The following is a 21,928-nucleotide window of genomic DNA, read 5'->3' as shown; positions in this document are numbered from 1 at the left end:
CTTTGTGCCTGCATGGCCTTCAACCACAATCCTCTGGATCTCTGTTTCCCAAGTAGCCGGGATTACAGGTGTAGCCACCTCTCATGGCCAACCCTCATTTTTCAAACTGCACATGGAACAGACTGAGCCCAGCTTTCTGTCCTGGAGTTGTGGAGAGAAACATGAGCTCCTGCGTTCCTCTCGGTCTTCCAGGTTGCAATGGTGCAGGAGTGAGTCACTGGGAAAGAAAGGCTGGCTCAGCTACATTTGGAGGGTTTGGATGAGGTCAACTTCTCTTCTCTGCAGGCTGAAGGCCAAGTGCCAGGACACCTCCTGCCCCACCTGGGCCGGGTGTGTGGAAGTGCTGATACACCGCAGAGCTAAACATCTCGATGCTAGACACTGCTGAGTCCAAAGGGCTGGAAGCCTGAGGACACACGCAGGAAAGGCGGCACCTCAATCAAAACCCATGACCTCTACATAGATAGATTTGTTCAGAAGGCTGTGTGCCATTTTCTGGAAAGCATGCACTCACACCCTCAGTGGGGGAGGGAACACGCTGATGGAGCTGTTGACCCAGGAATGGGCAATGACTGCCTCCTGGGTGCCATTCCACGTTCACTCAGGGACCACTGTAGACAGCAGTCAACCCCTTCCGTGAGCAAACACAGTGGGTTCCGATGGCCACCGTGGGAAGAGAAAGCCTGGGATGAGAAAAGAGTGACCGCTCCCAGAAAGGACACAATCCCTCCTTCTGGGGAGAGAGACTGCGCCTACACCTAGGCCAGGGACTTGACCGTAAGCGTGCTTGATGGACGATCTGGACCTACTCCACTCGTCCATTTGTCCCTGGATCCAGCACCTTAAGAAAACGCGTGGGACTAAAACAGAATCTGGTTCCCATCCCGTGGGAAACACAGGGTTTGGAAGTGAGGGAAGCCAGCCAGCAGCCATAAGCAACTGGACAGAGGAGACTGTGTCTCTCGCAGTGAGAGCCATGGGGGGCTGGCATGAGGCCTGCACAGAATGTTAAAAATGGGACTTCCAGGCCACACATGCTGCCTCACGCCTGTAATCCCAGCTACTCTGGAGGTGGGGAAAGGAAGGAGTGGGGTTTGAGGCCAGGCTGGCCAAAAAGTTTGCAGGATCCCGTCTCAACCAACAAAAATCTGGGTGTGGGGGTGCACGCCTGTCATCCCAGCTATGGCAGGCAGCATAAACAGGAGGGTGGAGGTCCAGGCCAGCCCAGGCATAAACCCAAGACCCAATTTGAAAATGACTAAAGTGAAAAGGGCTGGGGGCATGGCTTGAGTGGCAGAGCCCCTCCTAGCAAGGGCAAAGCCCTGAGTTCACACCCCAGTACTCCCCCAAAAAGAGGAGGGGTTCCTTGCTGTCATCTGACCATCGGCTGAGAATCTTGAAGGTCCTCCCCTATGATGTTAGACCAGGAGACGTCATCTAACCCATGCCAGTCTGTTTACTAACTTAATGAGTTCACAAGAGACTCAGGGTGCCTTCGGACCAACTAGGATGACAGCATCTTCTCAGGACTGAGGGGTCTGAGGGTGGCTCACTTCCCTCTCACCTGAGAAGACCATGTTCTGTCCCTACCCAGGACAGAGGCGATGCCACGGAAGGGCTGTCCGTGGTCAGTACCTGCACCCTCCAAGCACTAAGGAATGACACCCACACTGTGGGTAAGAACGCACTTGGGAAGAGAGTGGCCCAGGGCCACCTGCATCCGGGAACACAGAGGCAGAGGGTTTTCTGAGAGTTCCTTGACAGAGCCAGGGCAAGTCCACACTCCCCACCCGGGCAGGGAGAGTTACCACGTCCTACCTCTTACAGGGTCTTCATTTTGGAGACACAGGCTGGCAGGCTGCCCCGATGTTCTGTTGGGTCAGCCTCCAGGGCCACCGGCCACCCAAGCTTCCTTTGCCCCTGCTTAGCCGCCTGCCTTGGTTGCTCTAAGGGCAGAACCTGGGCCACCTGGGATAATTCCAGGTACTGGGCTGTGATATCAGAATAGGGCTGTGACATCAAAGGGGGGCGGAGAGAGGGAGGGAGGGAGGGGGAGAGAGAGAGAGAGAGAGAGAGAGAGAAAGAGAGAGAGAGAGAGAGAGAGAGAAGAAGGAGGGAGGGAGGGAGAGAGGGAGGAAAAAAGAGAGGAGAGGGGAGGGGAGAGAGGAGAGGGGAGACTAGCTATCCTCCAGCGCCCTCCTGTGTCAAAGGAAAGCACGTCCCGTTTGTGCACAGCAGAGCCAAATGGGCCGGGCATGTAGGTCCCCCAGGAAAGGGTTAAATGCAGGGCGCCAGTTACATCTGAATTTCAAACACACAATAAATACATCTTAGTATAAATCCGTCACGTGGGATAGTCTTATACGAAAACATCATTTGTTGTGTATTTGAAGCTCATTTTAAACTGAGTGACTTCACTTGTATTTTTATTGGCTGATTTGGCCACCCTACTCAGGTAGCTTTTTTTTTTTTGACACGGTCTGCTATGTAGCCCTGGCTGGCCTCGAACTCTAGATCCTTCTGCTTCTGCCTCCTGGGTGCTGAGATTACAGGCATGAACCACCACACCTGGCTCAAGGAACTTTTTAAAAAAATAAATAACACAACCCATCCCCTACAGTCACTCTCATTCAGCCTTAGCAGGGCAGAGGACCCGGGAACCTGCATTATTTATTTGTTGTCAAAGTGACTGCTCCTAATAACTACAGCTGACTTTCATGGAGCGCTTGCCAAGTCACGTGCTAAGATCTTCATTCACTGAATCCTCACAGAACCTCTAAGAGCTGGTCTATTAGTAAGCCCATTCTACAGAGCAGAGAAATGAGGCTAAAGAGGGTAAAAACCCTTGGCAGGGCTGCCCAGCAGGAAAACACGTGGGCCAGGATTTGAACTCAGGCAGCCTGGCTTGCACTGCCTCAGAAATCTTTGAAATGAACAGACCCTAAAAGGTGAGGCTCTGGGAAGCCCTCAGGAAGCCACAATGCTACCAGGCACAGGAGGCCGTCAGGAGTGGAGATGGCGGTGGAGGCAGGGAGCACAGAGTCATGCAGTGTGGACGCAAAACGCAACACATCTGAGTGCAGAATGGCGGGGTGGTGCAGGTGGGGACTTGTTTTTCTTCTATGGATGAAGTAAGATCTTTGGCTGGGATGACACTAGTGAGTACATATAGAGTGACAAGGACTTCAAGTACCACTGGGAGATGGGAGGGGAAGGTGGTGGGGGACCCACAGGTTGGGGCAGGCACTTCAGTGGCTCAGCCGATCCCTGGGTGTGCAGGGGTGCTGGTTTACACAGCTGGGAGGGGTGATCCCCCAGATCTTGGCTACATATCATGAGTGCTGGTCCCAGTGAAAGGCCCTACACCCCTTGCCTGAGGAGGGAAGGTACGACACTGACAGGCCATCACCAGAAGGCCAGCAACCTCTCTGCCATCCACCAGGGGGTCACCACACTCCAGTCACTGTGCTGACCTTTATGGTTGAGGAAACACAGAAACGGTAGCCCAGCTAGGAAGTGACAGTTCGGATGCAAGCCCAGGCCTGTCTGGTGCTGGGCTAGCCACAGTTAGACGAGGGAAGCTAGACAACTAGGTAAGAGAGGAAGAATCTGCCCCGACGGGGACTGAGGGACTACCACAGGGCCAGGCCAACTGAAGAGCAGGAGTCAGAGGTCTGGGTGACCAGAAGAGGGCCACCTCAGATGACTGAGCTGGAGCCACGTGGGGTGGCCACGTGGGGATAGAAGCAGACAGGGTCTGGTGAAGTCAGGCTTCATGGGGTCAGGCGCTTCATGTTGGGGACAGGGCTAAGGATGCAAGGGTGTGCCAAAGAGAGGACATGGTGTGTTAAGGACAAGCTTCATGGCCAAGAGCCCTGGTGGACCTGAGGGCTGGGATGGGTGGGAGCAGGATACCAGGATTTGGAAGAATGAGGACGTGAGGGTGGGGTGCACGGCTGACCTGTCTCTGGGCCTCATTAGCCCCTCTCAGAGGGAGGAAGCTCCTAGATGGAATTTCCTCTGGTTGAGTTCTTCTTCCTGGAGGTCCTATTCTGATGACCCCCTGGGGACCTTAAAAAGACAGGTGAGTGAGCATGCCAGCTGTGCCAGGCCCGCTACACCCTCCTACAGGCCATCAGCCACAAGGTGGCAGCAGGGGACACCAGCTAAAGCACTCCAGCCTCACCCAAAGCCCAACATTTTGGAAGTTATTTAAAAAGGAAATGTCCTGGTCCTGGGGGTGCCTGACTCCCCATCAGAACAGCACAAAACCCCGTGCCCACACCCCTGCATGGAGTTTTCTAGTAAAGCATAGGAAAGGACTTGAGAATCCAAGAATAAGAAAAGACTGTCTGAGAAGTCTCGTTCGTCCTGAGGTGAGCTCTGACTTTCTGGGGACATGGGGCCCTGGCCATCTCTGCACATCAGGGAGTCCCCTGACCTGCTGCCCAGGACATCATCTGAGGTCCCCACTGTCAGCCGCCCATAGCTCTGCACACTTTCTGCAACCAGACCCCAGGACAGTTGAGCGGGTGTGACCTCCCTTGCTGCCCCAGCTGTGTAGACACCCACAGGGGCTCACAAGTGGGTTAACTCGGCCACAGAGTTTGCCAAGTCACTGTGCTGAACAGGCAAGAGCACAGGAAAGGCATGGGTCCCCACCAGATGGTCACGTGTCACAGGATCCACAGATGAGATGGCCCAGCAGGAAGAGGAGGTAGCCAGGAAGAAGGTGGAAAGGTCAAGGGATGGGGTGTCCTCGTGAGCTTGAAGACAGACAGGTATCAGATGTGACAATGAGGACAGATGTGGTCAGCAGATGGCTATCGCAATGGAAGACGTTGAAGCCAGGCATCCCAGAAGACAGTGACCAAAGCTTGTCCTGTGCACAGGACACATGAGCCTTGGGGAAGGCACAAGGGGTGGAGTGGGGTGGAGTGGGGTGGGGTGGAGGGCTTGCCACAGAGTAGGGTGGGATGTGAGGCAAGGGCACAGGAAGAAGCCTGGGAGGTTGGTGACCTCAGGTAGGATAGAAGGACACAAGGACAGCTTGACGCCATGTGCCAGTGCCTAAGGACAACAGGGACACAGTTCATTTCTTCCTCAGAAGCAGCAGGGGTGATAAATACAGCAAAGAGAATGCAATTGAAAACAAACCAACAGAAGCTCAGTCGGGCGTGGTAGGGGTCACCTGCAACCTGCGGGCAGAGGACGAGGGCACTGAGGGCACTGGGACCCAGACACACAGCACGCTGTGGTCACACACAGACAGGACTGCAGCCTGGTCCAGCCTTTCCAAGTCACCATGGCAACCTGACAGGAACTGGTTCTACAGGGTCTGAGCCCTTTGACCTCCTTCATCCTTAGGGCACCTTCAGAAGTCGTAGGCAGCCCACGTCTTGGCCAGCCCAGGGGCTAGGCTGCCTACAGAACAGCAGGGCAAAGGGACCAGGCCCAGCAGCCACAAAGCCAGGGCCCTGTGGGAGGGCAGAGAGAAGTGAGGTCAGGTGGCCTGGGGCCAGTGAGGAACAGAAGTCAGAGAACACCCTCAGGTGGTGTCCATCCCACTGAATGAGAACACCACCTAGGGAGTCTAAAGTCTGCTTCTTTTAGGGATTATTTACAAATTAAAAGGAACCCCCGTCCCACATAGCAGAAGATTTAATGGCAGCTGATTTCTTGGGGCCTGGTCAGTGTGACACGATTTGGGCACAACACACACCTGAGAACAGATACAGACACAAGGAAAAACCTGTCACCCTCAGCCCAAATCCCCGAGTGGAAAGGCGTGTGAGAGCCACCACCACGCAAAGCAGGAGGAGGACAGCCAGAGGAAGGGACAATGCAGTATGGGACATTTCCCAGGCATGCTCTGAAATGCTTCCAAGTCCTTTTGATGCCTTGAAATATGTGAAAATGGTGTGTTTCCCTAAAAAAGGGCTGCAGGCCAGCTGCCCTCGCCAGTGCCATTTGCCAATACACCCCTTTCCAAAGGGATCCAAAGAACTTGTCATCCAAAGTCCGGGGGTAACAGGTCACCCTGCTGGGTGGGGGGGGCGCTATTGTTGCTCCCTGGCCATGGCCCAGCACCCTGGGATGGGCAGGAGGCTTCTGTGTTTTGGCCACAGCCGCTGGCCTGATCAGTCCTTTTTTTCCATCCACCACCTCCTGGACACAGGCCCCAGTCCCAGATCCTGTCCAGGCAGCTGTCCAGCTCCCCTGGTGACTCCTCGAGCTCTCGATGTCCCTGTCCCCAAATACACCCATGGTCCTTTGCAACAACCATTGCCACTGCCTGGGTAGTCACTGTCCTCTGCCCTCCTCCCCATCTCCAGATATCAAACTTCTCAGGCCTCACCTCCTACAAGCAGCCACATGCGCACATACACCTGCGCACATGCACACCTGGACGCTGTCAATGTCCTGCCTTATACCTTCCTTGTGCGTGCGTGTGCGTGTGTGCGTGTGCATGTGTGTGTGTGTGTGTGTGTGCGCGCGCGGAGGACTGCATTCGGGGCCTTGTCTCCTGAGCCACACCCTCAGCCCTTCTTAGCTTGTTTTTCAGGTAGGGTCTCGTGCTTTTGGAGTCAAGGATTACAGGCATGAGCCACCAGCGCCCACCTGGGTGAGCGTGGGGCTTCATTTCTGTACATTGGTGAATTTTCTAGTGTTTCTTCTGTAACTGACTTTTAGCTTCATTCCTCTGAGGACAGAGAAGATACTTCACATTTCAATCTTGTAAATGTACTGAGACTTGCCTTGTGGCCTAACATACGTGCCAGCCTGGAGAATGTTTCACGTGTGCTTGAGGGGAAAATACATTCTGAGGCTGCTGGCCTCCTTTAGTGGCAGTACTGGGCAGTACAGGGTCTCGAGCTTGCCAAGTGCACTATCACTTCTGCTCCCAGCTTCCTCGCTGTTGGGCAGTGTTCTGCCCGTGCCTGCTAAGTCTCATTGGTTTCTAGCACCCAAGAGATTAAGCTGTGTAGTTACACAATCAAATTCCCATCCGGAACATGTGCTTCTGCAGGCGGCAGGACAGGCGTCTTCTGTCATTCAGGGCTACCCTAGACTGACTCCAAGACAGGCAAAAAGTCACAAACCACAAGCCTCTGACATCAACCTGAGAACTCTGGGAGGAAGACGCTGTGAAGAGAAGGCCACCATGGGGCTGTGTTTAGACACCATCAGAAGGCTGCAGCCCTTCTGTAAACATACAGTAGCTACCTAAAGGCTTCTCTTTCACACACATTAATTCATTTGTGCTTCAAAAAGTCAAAAGGAGAGCTGTGTGTAGTGGTGCACACCTGTAATCCCAGCACTCCTGAGGCTGAGGCAGGAAGATCTCAAGTTCTAGGATAGCCTGGGCTATATAGCAAGACCGTGTCAAAATGAAGTAACCAAAAGAATACTCGTGAGGGCTGACGTGTAGCACGTGGTGTCTTGAATTGCACCAAATGTATGTCTCAGTCCTTACCAGCAGGCAACTCCCTTGGGAACACAAGCTGAGCGCAGCATCCTGGGAATCTGAGGCTGTTGAATCTCCTAGAGGAAGTCTAGGCTGGCAATGAATATCTAGGTGAATTAGCAAACACTTCTTCCCAGCTGCAAAAGAAACCCCTCTCCCTGGGGGCTGGTCCCTCCAAAATTGCTCTGGAGTGACTAATCCAATAAATGCCACCTGCTACAGTATGTCCAGGAAGTTCCTAGGACAAAATGAAACAATTTCATTCACTCATCCATCCATCCATTTATCCACCCATTCATCCATACATTCATTCATCTATCCATTCATCCATCCATCCACCCATCCATTCATCCATCCACCAACCCATCCATCCATTAAACCATCTATCCATCCACCCATCCACCTATTCATCATCCATCCATCCGTTAATCATCCATCCATCCATCCATCCATTCATCCATTCAACCATATATCCACCCATCCATCCATTAAACCATCCATCCATCCACCCATCCACCTATTCATCCATCTAGTCATCCATTAAGCCATCCATCCATCCATCCACTCATCCATCCATTCATTATCCATCCATTCATACACCCATCCATATACAAATTCTCCCATCAATCTGTCATTCATTTATCTATCATCCATCATTATCCATCCATCCATCCATTCACCCATCCATCCATCCATTAAGCCATCCATCTCTCCATCTATCCATCCATCCATCCATCCACCTATTCATCCATCCATTCATTATCCATCCATTCATATGCCCACCCGTATATCAATTCTCCTATCAATCTGTCATTCATCCATCCATTCATCCATTCATTATCCATCCATCAGTTCATACATTCACCCATCCATCCATCCGTCCATCCATTCTCAGAAAGGAGAAGTCAGAGAGGGGAAGCCAGTTCTCTGGTGACCAGCGGTCACCCTCACTTGGCCACATTATCTGTCCTGAGCCCAGCTCAGGACAGATGTAGCACCAGCCACATCTTTCACCACAGTGGCTTCCTACAGGCATCCACATGGAGACCAAGGCACTGCAGACCCCTCTGTGAGATTTCCCTGCTGCCCTCCTTCACTGAGACACAGAGTGGTACCCTAGGGACCCTTGCCAAGATCAGCATCACTATTGGCACGAGAGCCACGAGTGCCAACCCTGGGGAAAACAGTCATCCATCAGGGGACCTGCTCTGCTTTGAATGTGTCCTCTACACTTCAGGGTTGGAAACAGTCCCCAAAGTCCTCTGTGGACGGTATTTGAGAGGTGGGATTTTGGGGGGTGACTGGAGGGGATTAGTCCATTCGCGAGGGTTATTGTGGCCATGGCCCGGCTATAAAAGCGAGTTCTCTCTGGCTTGCTTGCTCTCTGTCTTGCCACATGATGCCATTTGTCGCCATGTAGTGAAAAGTGCTCTTGGACTTTCAACCCTCATCATAATAAATAAGCTTCTATAATAGTAAACAAATAACAAATAAACCTCTCTTCTTTTTTGGAAGGCAGTAGTGGGGATTGAACTCAGGGCCTCGTGCCTGCTAGGCAAGAGCTCAACTACTTGAGCCACACCCCCAACCTTTTGCTTTTTAGTTCACCCTTCAGATAGGATCTCACCTTTTTTCTTTCTTTTTTCAGTACTGGGGTTTGAACTCAGGGCCCACACTCCACCAGCCCTTTTATGTGATTTTTTTTTTTTTTTTGAGATAGGATCTCATGAACTATTTGCCCCAGGGCTGGCTTCGAACCAATCGCCCTGATTTCTGTCTCCTGAATAGCTAGGATTACAGGCATGAGCCACTGGTGGTCGGCAGAGCCTCACACTTTTGCCCAGGCCAATTTAGGACTATGAGCCTTCTGCCTCTGCCTGCTGAGGAGGTTGGATTACAGGAAGGTGCAATCACACCTGGCCCTCTGTTCTTTATATCACCCTGTCTTAGAAGTTTTGTTACAGCAACAGAACACAGAATAAGGTAGGGCCCATCCTCTAAAGGACAAGACAAAAAAATGGCCAAGCTGATATCAGATGCCCTTTAATGCTCATTAATAAGCCAGTGCTAGGGAGAAAGAAAGACCCCAACTTGGGAGGAAGGATCCAGGCCACGGTGACCAACGTCACTAGCCCTGCCACACGAAATGTTAGCATTTCTTCTGTAGGTCTCACTGTCTCCCCACCTGCGCTGCTAGACCGTCCTGGAGAGCAGGGGCTGTGCCTCCCCCTCTCCCTCGGTCCTCCTCCTCAGAAACACACACAGCTCTGTGGAAACAAACGCCATTTTGCCTGTCACTTTGAGAGGATCACAGCCGCCCAGCCCTTGTCACACATCAGACACGCGTGCCATGGCTCTGGGAGGGCAAGGCATGGGCGGGTGGGCTGATATCCCCTTGACCTTCCCCTCCACGCAAGGCAGTCTGAGGACACATCACAGAATTACACTGCACACTCCTGTTGACCCCGCAACCTGGTTCCTGGCACACTGCGCTTGCACTTGGACTTTGGAAAGGAAATGCTCGCAAGGTTACTTGCTGTAGCACAGTGTGTCTCAGCAGGACATGGAGACAGTCAACAGGCTACAGGAGCCAGGTCCCATGGCTCACGCCTGTAATCCCAGCCACTTGGGAGGCAGTGATTGGGAGGATGGCGGTTCAAGGCCAACCCAGACAAACCGACAATCTCAAAAATACCCAACACACAAAAAAATGGCTGGCAGAGTGGCTCAAGTGGTAGAGTGCCTGCCTAGCAAGCGTGAGGCCCTGAGTTCAATCCCTGCTACCCAAAAAAGAAAGAAAGAAACAGGCTACAGGCTAAATAAACTGGAGCAAGGCCATCCGATAAAGAAACATACTATTGTGAGAAAAAGAGAAAACTTTCATCTCCCTATAAGGAGAAAACATGAAGACATATTGCAAGGCTGGGTGCCAATGGCTCACGCCCATGATCCCAGCTATTTGGGAGGCTGAGATCAGGGGGATCACAGTTCAAGGCCAGCTCAGGCAAATAACTCATGAGACCCCATCTCCAAAAAAACCAGAGCAAAATGGACTGGAGGTGTGGCTCAAAAGGTAGAGCTCCTGCTTAGCAAGTGGGAAGCAGTGAGGTCAACCCCCAATTTCACCAAAAAAAAAAAAAAAAAAAGATACATTGCTAAATAGGAAAAAGCAAGGCGGAGTACTTCATTTATTTTTAAAACATACCAATTGGATATATTTCTGAAGACACGCCACAGGTACTGCTCGGGGTGCCTGAGGGAGAGGCGGGCGGTTGGGGACTGAAGTCAGACTGGCTTTACTCAAGGGTGTTTGGAGATGTAGGGTTATAAATCATCATATAAAACATGACGTGCTCAGAAATAAATTTCTCAACAGGCATGCTGGTGCACACCTGTAACCCCAGCACTCAGGAGGCTGAGGCAGGAGGATCAGGAGTTTGAGGCCATCCAAGGCTACACAGTAGCTACATACAAAGAACTTTCCTCAAAATAAAAACAAAAAGAAAAATTTATTCAAATAAAAAAATAAAATGTCTTGCTCCAAAATCTGAGTTGTTGTCCCATCCCAGCAAAGGCCATGGCTCTGGCTGCACTCTTCAACCTCCACAGTGACACGGGAGAAAAGTGTGGCCGAAGGCCCAGGCGCGCCATGCTGGCCTTCCACCAGTGACCAGACTGGCCCAAAGCCAGGCACACTCAGCCACCACCACAGCCCATGTTACCACCCCCAGGACCGTTCTCATCAGAACAGCCAGGTGTCTCCTGCTGAGAGCGAAGGGCTCATGTGCACCTTGACCTTCCAGGGTGGTCCGGACTAGCCTGGGGTTCTTGGTCACTGCTGGCCCTCTAGAGCCACGACGCCACTCATATGCGCCACCCCCCCCCATGCCGAGTGCTCACTACCTGAATGGGTGTTCATCATGCAGATGGCCTTGGCTTTGGCCAGCTCCAGGGTGCTGATCCACTGCTGCCGGTCCACCTCTGAGGTGGCCTTGAGGTGGTAGGTCCTTGCCTCGCTGATCAGCAAGATGCCACAAGAGTCCTCTGTGTCAATGTGCGTGGTGGCCAGGTTGATGGTTGCACGGCAGGTGTGGGCCATTTCTCCCTGGTTTCTGCAGGATGCAAGAGAAGCTATGAAGTGGGGCTCCAGACTCCAGAGCTCCAGACTGAGGGGGCCTCCAGGCAAATCCACAAGACCTTGCTCGGCCCCTTAGAGCTGGGAGGGGCCCTGGAGTCCTGGAGGGAAGACGATGGCTGCTGGGACTGACCTGTCACGGTGTGGTTGGGGAGGGCTCTGAGGCCATGTCTGCCCTCCATGGGGAGTGGTAGAGGGACAAAGGCCTGCATGGGTGTCTTGCCCACTGTGGTCTGAGCCGTGCAGACATCAGGAAGTGGGGAAGACATGACTTGCCAGGGTCCCGGAAAGCAGGACAGGCCTGACTCTGTGACACACTTTCCACTACATCTCAGGACCACGAAGTTGGAGCAGGACACTCAAACTGAGACTGGAGGTCCAGAGCCCATGCTAGTGAACTCAAAGACACCTCCTGCCTGGAGTGACCTAGGAACAAGCATTGTCCCTGACCTGTCCGCAGAGAACAAGCTGGACGGACAGGTGGCTGGGCTGGCTTGGTGCTAATGGTACGGTATGACATGGAACTGAGGGGAAGCGGGGGTGACTAATGCATGTGCTGTTCCCACCTGTGACCGAGGTCTGAAACCTGAACTCCAAGCCTCATGACTGACTCTGCTTCACTCAGTCTCTGAGATACTCAAAGGAACGTCAGGACACCAAAACTTCCCACAGAGGGCACGGGAAAGAGAAGAGCAGTTGGTCAGTGGCTAACGTGCCAGTGTCAGGGGCTCCTGTGGCAGTCCTCTGATGTCCTTGAATTGTCATCGATTCTCCGTGGTTGTCCATTTCCTGCTATTTTCTTGATTCTTCTACCAGTTCAAGGCTAGACCAGGCAACAACGCAAGACCCTGTCTCAAAAATACCCAACATCACAAAGGCTTGTCTCCAGCAGTAGCGCGCCTGCCCAGTGAGGCCCTGAGTTCAAATCCCAGTACTGCCAAAAAAAAAAAAAAAAGGAAAGAAAGAAAACCTTGTTCTAGGCTGGACTCTCCAGGGGACTAGGTGGAGACATTTTAGAGAGGCTGAGAAAGGGAGAGAGGACTTCCTATGCAAGATGAGCCTGGAAACCAAAGTTCAAAACTGGCGTGCGTGCTTGTGTGTGTGTGTTGGAGGAAGAAGGTTAATACTGAAAAAGTTGATCAGAAAAGTAATCACTTCATTCAAAACGGAACTAACAGAACTGTATGAAAAGGATTTAGTACGAATAGGTTCAGGATTCTCAAAGATAAAGGTAAAACACCAATAAAAGGATGGATAAGTTATGAAACAAAGCTGATAAAAATGAAAGTAGGTAGATATGAAAAAGTGACAAGAACATTTCAGAAAACGCAAATATAGCAAATTAGGTTTTTCTCGTCACCAAGCATTCAAATCTAAACTCATTCCGTCAGGGTTACTTTCTATTAAGGGCTTACTTTTTATTTGTTTGTTTGGTGGTACTAAACCTAAACCATGATTCTCCTATTTGTGCTTCCTGTGTAGCTGGCATGATAGGCATGAACCACTGTACCCAGCCATTGGTTGAGATGGGGTCTCTGGAACTGTTTTGCCCAAGCTGGTCTTGAACCATAATCTACCTGATCTCCACCTCCCAAGTATCTAGGATTACAGGTGTGAGCTACTGTACCCAACCCTCTTCTCTCTCTCTTTTTTTTTTTTCATTTAGATGTTTCACTTTCAATCCAATCTGCACAAGTAGCCAAGGTAAAATTTTTATCCTGTTTATGTGTTTTTAAATTTTTACAATGGCTTTAAAATCATTCCTGAAAAGGGCTTATAATTCAGGGACATATCCTCAAATTCAGATTTCTGTTTGGGAGTGGCATACCTGCTTGTGCTGCATATAGAAGACTTTGTTTCTCCCCTCAAAGAACCCTCTCTGTGAGGGCTAACCAGAACCACCCAACAACCCAAAGAGTGAAATAGGTAAAGACCCACTCGTGGCACATGGTCCACCCGCACCCTGCAAGCTTTCCAGACAAGTCCCCCCCTCTAGGGGCCCATGGCTGTGTGCAACAACCCAGAACCGTCCATTCTCTGAGCCTGGGCAGCTCCAGGGCCTCACTGCCATAGACAAACCAAGTCATTTCCTCTGGCCTCCCCATCACATCAGAGGTCCTTCCCAACACACTAAGTGCAGCTTCTGCGGTTTTAAAGGGCATTGCTTTGACATCTGATGGCTATCTGACATACTCAGAACAAGCAGGAGCAAAATATTAATGGCTGCAGTGTAACTTAACTTCAAGGCCAGTGGCCAGCCTCCTACTGAGTGAGTTGCACTGACTTTCAGCAGTGTAACCTTGGTCGTGCTCTTGACTCTGACAAGGACAGTAGCTGGCAGCTCTTAGATGTCTGGGATGGTTAATGTCATTTGCTGAGCCACAGAGACCACCTCTGGTTAGTGAGTAGCCTCTGGGCCCGTTTGCCACCTCCTCTGTTCCCTCTATGTCCCATTTGGACTGACACACCCCTCCATCCTGGGCTTGGGAGAAGAGCCATGTCTCAGAGTATGAGATCTGGCTACCAGAGTGGCCACCAAGTGGCTAGGTTTCTACAGTGTGGAAGGGTTAATGCCTCACAGGTTATAGATTTTTTGTGTGTGTGGCACTGGGATTTGAACTCAGGGCCTTGCACTTGCTAGGCAGGTGCTCTACCACTTGAGCTCCATCAGCCCTGCCTCCGAGGTTAAATGATCCCCACTGGGCAATGGGAAGAGGATGGAACCAGGCAGGTAAGTACTCCTCACCTATCCACACTGGGCCCTCTCCAAGGTTCCCCTGGCAACCTTCCAGAGAAGTCCATGCACCCAGAGAACATGCACGGCCTCTGCAAAATGGCAGCCGGCCCCTTAATGCATCTCACAGCTTTGCTTCCTTCCCTTTCGCCTCCATATCCCCAAGACCCACCTTGCTGCTCCACTGGTCTCCCAACCTGCCCAACGTGGAGACCCACACTGAACCCTTCATGACACAGGGACCATTCCCTGGAAGAACCAGCCAGCCACCAACTCTTTTGGACCCTTCCATGCTGAAGGGAGGAATGAGCAATTTGTCCTGGATGGAATCCACGTACTTTCTGGAAACAGATTGCCTTCCCTGTGGGGCCTCCATTGGTGTCACCATCCAAAGTAACCAAATGCCTCATCTGATGGCCTGGCGTCCCACACAGCACAGCCTTGGTTAATAGCCCAGTCCAGCCAACTGGGTGCACGAATGACTCCAGGCCATGTAGTCCCTGGTCTCACACGAACCCCATTGTCACTAGGGGCAGTCAGACTGATAGGACATGGAATGGCCTGCGAGAGTCTCAACTGGGGCCACTCGGGAGATGTCCCTTGGGCCTGGGTCTCTGTGCTCCAGGATGCAGAAAATGCCTTGAACAGACAAGTGATGTCTGGTGCCACGCATTTTCTACAACTGTAGCAGATGGTCCCGCTCATCTCAATATCACATTTGGTAACCCCTTGTGGGTTTGTGTTCCACGTCCCACACACTTGGGCTCAGCTGCGTGAGAGGAGACATGTGACACAGTAAGGCTTCCACTGAGGTGGCACCCATCCATCTCCACTCCTCATGCCAGTGACCAGCAGACAGAAGGAAGTAACTGTACAGCCATGGCGGGGCGGGGGGTTAGGCCACAGGCCCAGAAGGGTGTGTGAGAGGGCTCTGGAGCACAGACCCTGGCACTCCCTGAGGTGCCTCTCAGCACTTCCATGGCTGCTTGGCCAAGTCAGAGCAGCCAGTGGGTAGCAAAGCAGGAAGAAGAGGATGAGGTCAAAATGCTGATCTTGCTACCTTCCTGCTCTAGTCTTCTAGGTGACCCCAAACTGGCTATCACCAGGAAGTGGTCTCTGTCACTGGTTGGACTTGTGACTTCCCTCCAGAGAAGGTCAGAGGCCATCTTTGTTCTCTAAGGAAAATGAAGCCCGTCGGGGGGGCAGACGGTCCCGAGCAGCCACTCGTGCGCCATCTCGCTCAGAGTTCCCTCCACCGCCTCCTTCTCTGTCCTTCTTGGTTGGTGCCTCAACCAAGTCAAGTTGTCCCTGAAATGCCACGGTGGGCACAGGAGATGAAAGAGAACAGGTCAGATAAATCCCCTGTCCATTCTTCCCTCTGTGAACTGTTCCAAGGGGTGTTTTCTCCGTCTTCTAGAAACATCCCATTCCAAGCAGACGTGCCTGCTAAGCAACGAGGTGACGCTCTGTAGCCTGCTGTGAAGCCACTCCCAGCAAGATGTCATGCACTGTGGGACCACTTTGACCTGTCCTTCCTCCCCCTCACTGCCCCCAAACTGTGTCTCCAAAGCGATGCTGGCTCTTTTGTCCTTGCCTTGGGCTGTTTTCCAAGCTTTACAAAAAAATGTCTATGGTAAGAAAAAAAAGAAAAACTGACAGGGCAGTGAATTTGAATCCAGACACATGGAAGGACAAAAGCTACAACTTTGCAACAAAGCACGTGGCCTGAAGTGGAACCCTCACTCCTCCTTGGCTCAAAGTGCCAGGATTCTCTTGGTTAACTCCCAGCCAGCTTTCCAAGGTCTGAGTCAGCAAGCACTCCCTGTGTTGCTGTAATAAAGGGACCAAGCTAGAAACTAGAGAGGGGTAGGTAATCACGATAGATAAAGCCAGACATGGTGGTGCAACTTGTAATCCCAGCACTTGGGAGGCTGAGGCAGGAGGTTACATTTCGAGACCCTGTCTCAAGAAAAAAAAATAGCCAGGTGTGGTAACTCATGCTTGTAATCCCAGCTACTTGGGAGGAAGAGATCAGAAGGATCATGGTTTGAGGCCAGCCTGGGCAAACAGTTCATGACATCCTATCTTGAAAAATATCCAACACAAAACAAAACTGGCAGAGTGGCTCAAATGATAGAGCGCCTGCCTGGCAAGTGTGAGGCCCTGAGTTCAAACCTCAGCACCATAATTAAAAAAAAATAAAAGCGTGGTGGTGCACACCTGTCATTCCAGCTATGTGGGAAGCACAGATAGGAGGCTCAAAGTCCAGACCGGCCTGGGCAAAATGTGACACTCTATTTGAAAAACAAGTAAAGCAAAGCCGGGTCGGGTGGAACAAGCGGCTGCCTGGCAAGTGAGAGGTCCTGAGGGGAGAAGCAGCAGCTCTGGTCCCCCGTGTCTGTCTCTGTCTCTGCCCCTCTCTCTCTCCCTCTCTCTCTCTCTCTCTCTCTCTCTCTCTCTCTCTCTCTCAGCCCATTGGTGTCCTCCTAGCTGGCAGTTGGGAGGCTGGCTTGTTAGTCCTGCCCGTCACCTCCTGCGGCCCACAGCATGAGGCCCACGTGGAAAATCACTGAAGAAGTGACAGTGAGGCTGGCCTGGTCCTCCCTGCTCCCGATGTGGGGGGAGCTCGTGGAGGTCCTCAGGGGACCCAGCCACAGCTCAGACGCATCTGCTTGTCCCCAACTTTGCCTCTTATGGGGCGCATGCTCACCCCCAGAGCTGCTCAGGTGGCCAGGCACATCAAAAATGCCAGGCGGTGCCCACCAGACATAAACCTCACCAAGGGTTCGATGTAGGAGATGACACTGTCACGAGAGACCTGACACCTTTCCCTTTTGCTTCTGGCAGTAAGTATCCTCTGAGAATCGCTAAAGAAAGGCCGATGCTACAAGGACACTTCTGAGGTAACTTTTAAAATGAAAAATAAAAAAGGAAGCTCGGAAGTTGTTCTCCTGTTATTGAAATTCCCATGGATGTGAAATTTTTACTCAGAGGATGACAGACAGTAGCTTATAAAAACCAGCATTTTGGTCGGGTGCGGTGGCTCACGCCTGTAATCCTAGCTACTCCGAGGCAAGAGATCAGGAAGATTGCAGCTTCCCACCAGCCCAGGCTAACGGTCCACAAGATCCCCTGTCAACCGATAAAAAACTCGGTGTTTGGGCCGGTGGAGTGACTCAAGTGGCAGAGTGCCTGCCTGGCAAGTGCAGGGTCCTGAGTTCAAATCCCAGTACTGAAAACAAGAGACCAGCACATTAATCAATGCGACTTAATCTGTGCACTGCGTCCCGTCCTGGGGGGACTGTCACAAATGCAGCCCTGGACCCTCACAGGGGTAAAGTGAGCAGAGCCGGCATTTGTTTGTTTAGAAAATCTTTATCCAGCATGTTTGCCATGAAGGCGACTGTAGGAGGGAATTAGCTCCATTTTATAGCTGAGAAAGAGAAAGAAGCCAGGAAAAGCTCATATGCCCCAGCCCACCGACGTGGCCGACCTCAAAGCGAGAAGCAGAATGGGGTTTCTTGGCCACCAGCACAGGGCTCTTCCTACGGAGAAGCCTGGGGTGGCTGTCCCCGGGATGGCTCTTTGGTGTACTTGGTCATTTTTACAGCTACCACCCACAAGCTAAAACCCAACATCCACAGACACAGCCCTGGCCTATCCTGCCCCTGCCCCGCTCTGAGCCAACCCCCGGCAAGAGCGCCACCCAGGCCCACCTGCGCTGGGTAAATTAAGGCACAGCGTTAGCAAGCACACAGCAGAACCCCCCACCCCGCCAGCCCACGGCACGGTGACGCCAGCCCCAGGCCACCGCCCCAAGTTCTGCAGCCTTAGATGCCTAAGGTGCTACCGCAGGGAGGCAGCTCCCCCTGCCACACTGCCACCACCACTCAGTGACGAGCCACCGAAATGTCAGAACACCGTGTACCACCCCGCAATGCCTAAGGTGGCTCCCAAGTTCACTGAACAGGGGGGCTAAAATACCTTGTCAAATAGAAAACGGATGAATGTGACGCCTTTCCTGCCACGGTGCCTTTCCTTGTCATTTCGGTTCTTGTTGTTCTGGCGGTACTGGGGTTTGAGCTTGCTGCGCAGGCACTCGACCACTTGAGCCACACACCCAGCCCTTTTTGCTTTAGTTCTGTTTTGAGATAAGGTCTTGTACCTTTGCCGGAGCTGGCCTGAAGCAGCCGTCCTCCTACTTCTGCTTCCCAATTAGCTGAGACCACAGGTACAGGTATGTGCCACCATACCCAGCTGGTTCGTTGAGATAGTGTCTTGCTAATTTTTCTTTTTTTTTTTTTTGCTTGGGCTGCCCTCAATCCGCAATCCTCCTGTCTATGCCTCTTGAGTAACTGGGATTACAGGGGTGAACTGCCACGACTGGCTCATTACAGTTTTGAACTATGAGACTGGTGAGGCAAATAGAGTTCAAGTCCTTCCTTCGTGTTCCTCAGTTGCTCTCAACTCCAGCCCCTTGGCTCCAGTCCTGAATCAGGGCACAGTCATCTCCCATCTAGAAAGCAGCCACAGCCTCTCCGTCAGTCTCTGCTGCGTCCCCCATTGCTCCTGCCAGGCACTTTCTGTGCTGCATTTTCTAAACCTCACCCCAAACCTCCTCAACACTCTCCTTGAACAGCCTTCAAGTCCGTCTCCTCTTTCTTTCTTTTTTTTTTTTTTTTGCAGTACTTGGGCTTGAACTCAGGACCTACAACTCGAGTCACTCCACCATCCCTATTTTTGTGAATGGTTTTTCAAGATAGGGTCTCTCGAACTATTTGCCCTGGCTGGCTTCCAACCGCAATCCTCCTGATCTCTGCCTCCTGAGTGGCTAGGATTATAAACGCCAATCTCCTCTTTAGTTAGAACAAAGTCCTTGCTCCTGAATAAGACCCCCAGCTGGGTGCCGGTGGCTCGTGCCTGTAATCCTAGCTAGTTGGGAGGCTGAGATCAGGAGGATCAAGGTTAGAGGCCAGACCAGGCCATCTACAAAATAACCAGCAAAAATGGACTGGAGGAGTGGCTTAAGTGGTAGAGCGCCTGCTTTGCAAGTGGGAAGCCCTGAGTTCAAACCCCAGTCCCACAAAAAAAAAAAAAAAAAAAGGTGTGAGGTGGGCTACAAATTAAGTTGTGTTGGGAGGCTACAGATTGAACCCTGCTGACATTGGGAGGCAGGAACAGGGGTTCATTATACAACATTTCCACTTTTGTATATTTTAAATTTCCACGATTAAATATAAAACCTCTGAGTATTCCATTTTCAGTCTTTGCTAGGTGTGGCCAAGACAAAGAGCACTGCTGCTTGTTGCAGGGAGTCCCGGGGAGCCAGGCCCAGGGAGGATCCAAGTGTGCAAATCATGAGGAAAAGGAGGTGCAGGCTCCCCGGGCCCGGGGCCGGGTCTATTTTGAGCACAGTCGTGGGCCTGTAATCTAGGTTCTCCTACACAGAACAATTCAGGATACTTGAACAGATTTTTTTTTTCTTTTGTTTTAATCATCACGCAGTTTCTGGAGCTACAGGCACATGTTTGCAAGACCTGGGTTTTTCTTTCACCAGTGACCTTTAGTTTAAAAATCAGCAGCCGCTTGGGAGGCTGAGGCAGGAGAATTGTGAGTTCAAGGCTGGCCTGGGCTACATAATGAGCCCTCCCTGGTATCAAAAAAAAAAAAGGGAACTGGATGCGTGGCTCAAGTGGTAGAGCACCTGTCTAGCAAGCACAAGGCCCTGAGTTCAAATGCCAGTATTGCAAAAACAGGTCTGGAGCCAGGTGCTGGCAGCTCACACCTGTAATCCTAACTACAGGAGGCTAGGAGGCTGAGATCAGGAGGATCGTGGTCCGAGGCCAACCTGGGCAAATAGCTCGGGAGGACCCCCATCTCCAAAATAATTAGAGCAAAGTGGACTGGAGGTGTGGCTCAAGTGGTACAGCACCTGCTCTGCCAACCTGAAGCCTTGAGTTCAAACCCCAGTCCCACCAATAAATGAAATAAAGAACAAAAGAAAAACTCCGCCTATATGAGAGGAAAAAGACCTCAAAATTGCTTGGAGCTGAGGAAGGCTACAGGGTTCAGACGAAAACTGTTTCTGTACCAACATCCAGCCTTATCATCTTATCACCTTATCACCTTTCTTCCTAAAATATTACTTATCTTTATTAGCATATGTTAATTTTGCAAAGTAAGAGGTCCCCTTGTGACATTTCCATACCTGTGCAAAATGGACTTTGATCACATTCAGCCCCCCCCACCCGTCCTCTCTGCCCTCCTTCCTCTTTTCCTTTCCCCTTCCCTCCGCAGGAGGCTTCCTTTTATTTTCATGACTTTGTTTTTTTCTTTTTTTTTTCTCCCCTACCTTCCATAAGTGAGAGAAAACAGGTGATTTTTTCTTTGAGGGACTGGCTTATCTCACTCAGCATGGTACTCTCCATTTTCCTACAAATGACGTGATTTCATTCCTCTTCTAGACCGAGTAAAACTCCATGGTGGGCGTTCGCCGCCTTCTCTTCTCTCATTCTTCCACTGCTGGGCACCTGGGCTGGTTCCACCGTTCGGCTATGGTGAACAGGGCTGTGATGACCACAGGTGGGTGTGCAGGTGTCTGTGTAGAAAGCTGACTTGATTTTTTTCGGTACATGCCTAAAAGTAGTACAGCTGGGTCATGGAAGATTCCAGAACCCATGAACCAGTCAGCGAAAGGCGATGTCCCCACTCAGTGTGTGTGCACGTTTTCCAAGACCGAGAGGCCGAGCACAGTCAGCCCTCGGGCCCAGGAGCAAGGGGCCTGTCTGTCCCTGGACCAAAGCCAGCTCTCCAAAGTGCTTCCAGAGACCTGTGGCCCAGAGTCAGGACGGCCAGTGAACACCTGTGACCCAAGAGCAGCTGCCCACATTCTCAGGGCCAGGTCAGCCACCAGCTCCTGGCTCCAGTACACAGCTCCTGAGCCCCTTCACGCGCCAAGTTCAACGTCAGGCTGCGGTCATCTTTGATAATTCTCTCTCCCTTTTTCAACTGGTTTCCCATCAAGTTTTCAGGAAGGAGAGGCCAGAGGGAACCCTGGAGGCCACCTGCCAGCCTTGTTTTCCTGATGAAGAGGCTAAGCTTGTGCTCTGGGAGGTCAGGGGGTGGCACACCACACTGAGGCCCCCTCCCCAGTTCTTGCCCCTCCCGATTTACACTGACGCATCCCCACTGTTTGCCACAGCACTTTCCAGGATCACCCCTAGTGTGTGGGGGGTGGGTGTCTTCCCTTCCACCTGCCCTGGTTTGGCCCGAGCGAGGAACACCACTCTGCTTGCACTGCGTGCTGTGGTCCCTGCAGTCCTGCCACACCTACCTAGCCTGCTCTTCTTCTTTTGTTCAGGACTGGGGTTTGAACTCAGGGCCTACATCTTAAGACACTCCATCAGCCCTTTTTGTGTTGGGTTTTTTCAAGATAGGGTCTCACAAACTGTTTTGCGAGGCTGGCTTTGAACCATGATCCTCCTGATCGCTGCCTCCTGAGTAGCTGGGATTACAGGCGTGAGCCACCAGCGCCCAGCATATCCTGCTGTTTTGAGGGAGAGGAGCGGGCCAGGGGCCACTGCCTGTAGCC

At 51.8% G+C, this 21,928-nt stretch overlaps 1 protein-coding gene across 1 annotated transcript in view; it reads right to left on the bottom strand.

Annotated features, from left to right (window-relative positions):
• Osbp2 (oxysterol binding protein 2) overlaps positions 1-21,928 on the bottom strand; it is a 121,830-nt gene that overhangs the window by 84,764 nt on the left and 15,138 nt on the right. The window contains exon 3 of the mRNA XM_074060621.1: positions 11,372-11,580. Coding sequence (XP_073916722.1) covers positions 11,372-11,580 — 209 coding nt within the window. The remainder of the gene's footprint in view (positions 1-11,371; positions 11,581-21,928) is intronic.

The sequence above is a fragment of the Castor canadensis genome, chromosome 18, assembly GCF_047511655.1.
Source record: "Castor canadensis chromosome 18, mCasCan1.hap1v2, whole genome shotgun sequence".
Taxonomy (NCBI): domain Eukaryota; kingdom Metazoa; phylum Chordata; class Mammalia; order Rodentia; family Castoridae; genus Castor; species Castor canadensis.
The sequence above is the reverse complement of the archived record's forward strand: the minus strand, read 5'-3'. Positions and strand labels throughout refer to the sequence as shown.